Below are 7,326 nucleotides of genomic sequence, written 5' to 3'. Positions count from 1 at the left end.
TTGGACTGGAGTAGTCGGCCCACGTAACTTTTCCGTGCAGACCAAGCCAACCTCAGGCAAAAGCGTCCATGCTTAGGGGCTAACCCAGCCTTAGCTGGCTCCTGTTAAGGACACCCCCCCTCTCCCCCACCCGGCAAGGGAAGCCTCTAAACCAGATTGAAACCTGGTTAAAACCCAGGCTCAAACTGGCACTGAATCAAACGGGTTTAGCCCATGGCAGCACCACTCCCGCTCCGCCCTGGGGCAAGGCCGGGGGGGGTTCCCCGCTCCCTAGCTTGAGGGGGTAACCGGCCTGGAAAGGCTGGCGGGGCAGCGTCCGCCCACCCCACAGCTTGGGGGGCATCCGCTCTCACCTTCGCCCACACAGGGTCCAGCGTGGATTCTGAGCCCCGGTTACAAAAGGTGATGGAAAATGGAACCAGATTTAAACTAAAGTGATCTGAAGCTGGTTAAGATAATTTACATGGGGGCATGGCCAGAGTAAAGCCACCAAGCCATCCAGGTGCAGCTCAAAGGGGAAGATGCCCCCCCCTCCACTTTTCCCTCTGCCAACCCCCTGCTCCCCTCTGCACCGATTCCCAGCATGGACCAAACCAGACCCGATGTCCCAGACTGCTCCCGGCCCCCCAGATTCCCTTTCAGCCTGGGATTGACCATGAGAGGCGGCCCCTCTGGGGTGGGGGCCGTGCAGGATGGGAAGTGAAGGGGAACTGGCCTTGGCTTGCATCAGCTTCTGGGAACTGCTTCTTCCATGGGCCAAAACCCCAGGGCTGGGCTAGCAGGGAGCTGCGGGGGGGGGGGGGAGCGAGGGGCACCAGCAGGGCCGGACTAGCAAGGGGCTGCAGCTCTGTGTGTCCCCCCCCACTCTCTTGGGGTCAGTAATGCTCAAAAAAACCAAAATACAAACAGAAAAAACTGACCAAGAACCAACCCCCCCCAACGGGGGGGCCTTATACTGTTTGTCCTCCCACCCCCACCCCGCCTGGACTCAGACATCCCAGTGCCAGCCCCTCCCTCCAGGGCCCCTCGCCCACCACAGCCCCTGATCTCCCCCCAACTCCCTATTTGCTGCCCCCCCCAGATTTCCCTCCACCCCTTCCCACCTCTCCCAGCCTCTCCCCCCACCCCAACCCCAATCACCCCAGGGGCTACAGGGGTTTGTTCTTCCTTTTCCCTCCCCCCCCGGCACCACTCACTTTCAACCCCACTCAGCCCCCCACATCCCCAGTCTAGCCCCCCAACAGCCCTCAAACTCCACCAATCAGTGCCACCAAACCCAGGTACCCCCAGCCGGCTGCAAACCCAGGTGTGAGGAATCTGGGGAGTTGGGGGGAGGCAGGGAATGGAGCCCGGGGCTTTTCCTCTCTAGGGGGTGCCAGCTCTCCCTTAGCTTCACGGGTGCTCTGGGTAGATGAAGCAAACAGTGATTGTGGGGTGCTCTTGGGGTGCAGCCCGAGCTGCTGGTCCGTATCTCCCCCTCCCCGCCAAAAAAAAACATTGAGAGATGAGAGGATTGTAACCCCTCGCCCACCGGCCTTTTCTCATCAGGCCCCTGCTGATCATAGAACCCAGGAGTCCTGGCTCTGAACCCCCCCCAACCACGAGACCCCACTCCCCTCCCAGCATCAGGGAAAGAACCCAGGTGGCCTGGCTCTAGCTAGCTTCCCACCCCCCCTTGTGAGGAATGCCCTGCCCTCCCCGGGCAGAGTGGGGTATGGGGGGCAATCTCTGCTCCTTCCCCTGCCTTCCCCCATCCCAAGCTCTCGGTGCTGGGGGGCAGGGCCAGGCCCCTCGGCCATCTAAATGTGACAGAGGCACCAGATCTGAGAAATCCCCCCTTTATTACAGCCCGCTCTGTATGTGTGGGGGGGTGAGACCACTTCTGTCCTGGGGGAGGGGGGGAAATAAGGGGGTCTGTGAACATTCCCCCCACACACATGCACCAGAACCGTGGCTCCCCCAGTCTCGCTCCCAGCAGCCAGCCAGCCCCCAGCGCTGCGAGCTTCCCCCGCCAGCAGTGCCCGCAGTGGGGGTGGGGGGAAGAGCTGGGGGCGGCCATCCAAGGGTCCCTGCCCCAGAGCCGTGGGGGGGCCAGTCCAGGTGGGGCCGGGGCTAGAGCGCCAGGGTCTGGGTGGAGGCGGCGCCCAGCTCCAGGGCAGTTGGGGGTGCCCGGTGCTGCAGCCCCACGGAGCAGGACTCGATGTACCGGAAATCCACGGCGAAGAGGCCGAAGAGGACGAAGAGGGTCAGGGCCAAGCTCCATTCGCAGGCGGCAGCTTCCGACCGCAGCCCCAGCCCGTGCAGAGCGAACACGGAGCCCGAGTCAAGGGGCAACGGCTGGGCGGTGCCCCTCACGCCGACCCACAGCCCCCTGCCACCCCGCCCTGAGCTCCCCCCATCCCGGCCCCTCACGCCCAACCCACAGCCCCCTGCTCGCCCGGCCCTGGGCTCCCCCAGCCCTGCCCCTCATACTGACCACAGCCCCCTGCCACCCTGCCCTCAGTTCCCCCCAGCCCTGCCCCTCACGCCGACCCACAGCCCCTGCCCCTCACGCCGACCCACAGCCCCCTGCCACCCCGCCCTGAGCTCCCCCCATCCCGGCCCCTCACGCCCAACCCACAGCCCCCTGCTCGCCCGGCCCTGGGCTCCCCCAGCCCTGCCCCTCATACTGAACACAGCCCCCTGCCACCCTGCCCTCAGTTCCCCCCAGCCCTGCCCCTCACGCCGACCCACAGCCCCCTGCCCCTCACGCCCTCAGCTCCCCCCAGCCCTGCCCCTGCCCTTCACGCCGATCCAGTCCCCCGCCCCTGCCCCTCATACTGACCACAGCCCCCTGCCACCCCGCCCTCAGCTCCCCCCAGCCCTGCCCCTGCCCCTCATGTCGACCCACAGTCCCCCGCCCCTGCCCCTCACGCCGACCCATAGCCCCCTGCCACCCTGCCCTGAGCTCCCCCCGCCCCAGCCCCTCACGCCCAACCCACAGCCCCCTGCTCACCCGGCTCTGGGCTCCCCCCAGCCCTGCCCCTGCCCCTCCACGCCAAGGATACTGGCCACAAGCAGGGCCGTGCTGCCCGCACTGAGACAGAACCGGGCTGGTCCGATCCAACGCCCGCCAGGATGCGACTTCACCCGTTTGGTCAGCGCGGCCTGGACCCAGAAATAAACAACACCCACGACGAAGGCCAGAAACGCCCCAAAGATGTGAGTCTCCAGCTGGTTACTTAGCTGCCAAGGCAGGAAGGGAGCAGGTGGGAGAGCGCCCCCACCCAGCACCCCCCCCGCTGGACTCCCCACTCCCACACATAGCCCCCCTCCCCACACACACACAGCACCCCCCCCGCTGGGCTCCCCACCCCCACATACAGCCCCCCCTCCACACACAGTGCTCCCCCCCGCTGGGCTCCTCACCCCCACACACAGTCCCCCCCCCACAGCGCTCCCTCCCCCCGCTGGGATCCCCTCCCTCTGCACGGTGCCCCCTGCTGGACTCCCCTGGTTCCCCCATACAGCACCCACAGCTGAGCCTCCCTCCCCCCCCAGTGCCCCCCAGCACCGTACCTGGAAGTTGCCCACGACAGAGGCTCCTAGGGCACAGAGCAGCCCCAGGCAGAGGCCGGCCGTGTTCAGGGCGCAGGGACACCCCCAGTCCCGAACCTGCTGGAACCTCAGGTAGCTGATCAGGGTGACTGGGAGCGGAGACAGCCCAGGTCAGAGGGGCCGGTGTCCCCTAAAGGGGACAGGCCCCGCACCCCATTCCCTGCCCCCTGAGCCAGCCAGTCCCTGCCCTGGGCCGGGTGGGAGCCGGCGCCCCCTAGAGGGGACAGGCCCCGCACCCCATTCCCTGCCCCACTGAGCCAGCCAGTCCCTGCCCTGGGCCGGGTGGGAGCCGGCGCCCCCTAGATGGGACAGGCCCCGCACCCCATTCCCTGCCCCCCTGAGCCAGCCAGTCCCTGCCCTGGGCCGGGTGGGAGCCGGCGCCCCCTAGAGGGGACAGGCCCCGCACCCCATTCCCTGCCCCCTGAGCCAGCCAGTCCCTGTCCTGGGGCCGGGTGGGAGCCGGCGCCCCCTAGAGGGGACATGCCCCGCACCCCATTCCCTGCCCCCCTGAGCCAGCCAGTCCCTGCCCTGGGCCGGGTGGGAGCCGGCGCCCCCTAGATGGGACAGGCCCCGCACCCCATTCCCTGCCCCCCTGAGCCAGCCAGTCCCTGCCCTGGGCTGGGTGGGAGCCGGCGCCCCCTAGAGGGGACAGGCCCCGCACCCCATTCCCTGCCCCCCTGAGCCAGCCAGTCCCTGTCCTGGGGCCGGGTGGAAGCCGGCGCCCCCTAGATGGGACAGGCCCCAGGCCCCAATCCCTGCCCCCCTGAGCCCGCCAGTCCCTGTCCTGGGGCCGGGTGGGAGCCAGCGCCCCCTAGATGGGACAGGCCCCAGGCCCCATTCCCTGCCCCCCTGAGCTAGTCAGTCCCTGCCCTGGGGCTGGATGGGAGCCGGCGCCCCCTAGAGGTGGCTGATTCCAGGGTCACTTACCCAGGAACGCCCCCATGTTCAGCACTTGACCGAAGATGCAGCTCTGGGGAGGGTCAGATCCGCAGGTGCTGGGAAAGAGGAGAGAGACCAGGGAACTGAAATGGATGGGGCGGGGTGGGGGAGGGCCGACGAGGGGTGAGACCGTGAGGGCAAAGGTGGGCTGGATGGCACCATAGTAAAAACCGAAAAATGCCAGGACGGGCAGGGATGCAACTCCATGCGCTGAGCATCCCCTGCCTCTGATCGCCCGGCGCCGGACGGCAGGGGATGGATCGCCGCACCAGTCCCTGTCCTGGTCGTTCCCTCTGGGCCGCCCTGCACTGGCCACGGTCGGCAGACTGGACACTGGGCTAGAGGGACCATTGGTCTGACCCAGGCTGGCCGTTTTGACCGAAAAATAATTAGAATAATCAAAAAGTTGAGTCCAGACACTCCCCAAGATAACGACCTCTTGAGCTAGCGATGATGTGGGGAGCACGTCCGTGGCCAATAATGCATTTTACAAATCTTGGCCTACCAGGAAACGTGTTTATACACGTTTCCCAGTCACAAATCTCTCATCCTGGAGCGAAGTCACGGAAACATCGTCCAAGGCTCTGGCCGCTGCTTGTCGGGCCACCGTTCACTGCCCGGCTCCGTCCCCAGTGGCCCTGCACCGTCACCTTGTGCTGCCACCGGGACCCCTGCGAGTCGGGCTCTCGTCGTTCCCCCCGGCACTCAGTGATTTCAGCTCTCGGGGGTGGGGGGGAAATCTCGCTGCTAGTGCAGGCGGGGGCGTCTCCTCCACAGAAACACCGTCCCACAGCGGGTCTTAGACCGGAGTATCCGTGATTTCAGCTTTAGCCGTCGCTTCAACCGCAAGACGCTCAATGGAGCCTAATCAGCTCTGTCTCGAAACAGGAGCAGGTCAAATAGTGCCCACCCCACCTAGCAAAACACCGGTGGCCCCCCCCCCCCTCCCTGTGCTAGGATCTGGCATCCAAACCTCCTGCTTAGCAGGTGACTGGGGCTTAAATCCTAAGGAAAGAGGTGCCGGGGCTCACGCAAGTTTGTTACTTTCATAACGGACGCAACAAGCCCGGAGGCCCCAGGGCTACGCACGGCCGGGGGCTCAGCCCTGGCACGAAGGAAGCCCCGAGGGAGACCCCCTTGTGCAGGCAGGCTAAGGACAGTTCTGCTGTCCTTTACTCCGACAACCAGAACAGGTCATGACCCCCCACATTTAATACTTGGGTGATTTGTAACCAACACCGGCCAAAATCGATCACGCCAACAGCACAGCTCCGGCTGCCGGACACCACGGCGGAGCCGGTGCATTCGTGTAAATACCGTCTGGTCCTGAAGCCTTCTCCACCCACCCCTGGCTCATCACGAGCTGTCGGGGGAGGGCTCGCTCCGACCTGGCTCTTAAATCATCGGTTGAAACGAGGAGGCTGGCCAAGACAGCCGAACCAAATGGGCTGACGTTGTCGTAAATAACGGCTGCGTGAGGCGGCGAGTCCTGGTTCATTCTTTTTCAACCCCTTCTGCTTTTCCTCAGACAGTGGGTATGCTTTCAAAATGTGGATTCAGGTTTCAATTTCCATTCACATTTCCAACCCATGACTAAACTGGCAACACTGCATGTAAATGGGGGGGGGGTGTTGGGGAAATTCAGCGGGCAGTCTAGAGAAATCCCTGAGAGAGACCCCAACAGATACAGCCGGGCTCTGACCCTGCCCAATCACTCGCTGCCCTGGCAGCAGGGGTGTGTATGCTGAAATCAGAACCCAGCCTTGCCCCCAGTGCAAACAGGAGTGACTCCAGATTGTCCCCTGGGGGCTGAGATCAGAACCCAGCCCTACCCGCACTGCAGTCAGCTGTGAATCTGGATTGTCCCCTGGGGGCTGAGATCAGAATCCAGTCCTGCCCCCAGTGCAAACAGGTGTGACTCCGGATTGATCCCAGGGACTGAGATCAGCATCTGACCCACCTACCTGATATACGGGAACATGACTGTGACGTTCACAGACCCATTGGCCACGGACATGGCGTATCTGTGGGGAAACAGGGGTGTGTGTGTGACCAAGCTGGCCCCGAAGGGAAGGGGAGCAGGAGACGAGGGCCTCAGAGTCACCCCATCGAACCCCCTCCTCAGTGTCCTCCCTCTCACCCATCCCCTAGAGGGGACAGACCCCAGACCCCATTCTCTACCCCCTGAGTCAGCCAGCCCCTGCCCTGGGGCTGGATGGGAGCCAGCACCCCCCAGAGGGGAAAGGCCCCATGCCCCATTCCCCACCTAAGGCAGGCAGGGAGCCCCAGGCAGAATGGGGGGCTCATCTACCCCCCATACATGTTACTTACACCACCCAGAAGCCCACGGTGCCGCAGATGACCAGCAGGATGGGGAGCAGGGCCCAGCCCCACATGGCAGAGACCTAAACAGGAGAAAGGGGGTGAGACTCTGGTGAGGGAGGAGAGCCCCCACCCCCCCCATTCCTTCCCTCTCCAGAAGGCTGGGTTCTCTCCCCCCCACCAAAGAGAGACTGCAGCTTGGGGGAGCCCTTTAAAACATCCCCCACCCCAGCCCCCTCCCACTATTTAAAGGCACAGGTCACCTCTAATGTCCCTCCCCCACATGCAGGAGGGTCGGGGCTGCCCCATGCTGCTGCCCTGGGGAGGAGGGAGTGCTGGAGGGGGGGTCTCAGAGACACCTGGCTGGGCTGTACTTAGGAGCAAGAAATATCTCTCCCCCCCCCACCAGGATCTGGGCTGGAGGAGGTTCTATCCCAGCTCTGGGAGGGGAGTGGGGTCTAGGGGTTA

The 7,326-nt window shown here is 64.6% G+C and overlaps 1 protein-coding gene across 2 annotated transcripts; it reads right to left on the bottom strand.

Annotated features, from left to right (window-relative positions):
* Window positions 1-1,318: 1,318 nt before the first annotated feature.
* TMEM150B (transmembrane protein 150B) lies at window positions 1,319-7,060 on the bottom strand. Of its 2 annotated transcripts, none has more exons than XM_038381930.2 (6): window positions 6,868-7,060; window positions 6,501-6,560; window positions 4,525-4,592; window positions 3,559-3,686; window positions 3,048-3,225; window positions 1,319-2,312 (listed from the first exon to the last, which is right to left on the bottom strand). In XM_038381930.2, the coding sequence occupies exons 1-6, from the start codon at window positions 6,930-6,932 to the stop codon at window positions 2,113-2,115; spliced, it is 699 nt and encodes a 232-aa protein (XP_038237858.1). In that variant the 5' UTR covers window positions 6,933-7,060; the 3' UTR covers window positions 1,319-2,112. The 2 variants fall into 2 exon arrangements, with proteins under 2 accessions (XP_038237858.1, XP_043357175.1); XM_043501240.1 differs by having other exon boundaries at window positions 1,319-2,297.
* Between the last annotated feature and the right edge of the window lie 266 nt (window positions 7,061-7,326).

Source organism: Dermochelys coriacea, chromosome 23, assembly GCF_009764565.3.
Source record: "Dermochelys coriacea isolate rDerCor1 chromosome 23, rDerCor1.pri.v4, whole genome shotgun sequence".
Classification (NCBI taxonomy): Eukaryota; Metazoa; Chordata; order Testudines; family Dermochelyidae; genus Dermochelys; species Dermochelys coriacea.
The sequence above is the reverse complement of the archived record's forward strand: the minus strand, read 5'-3'. Positions and strand labels throughout refer to the sequence as shown.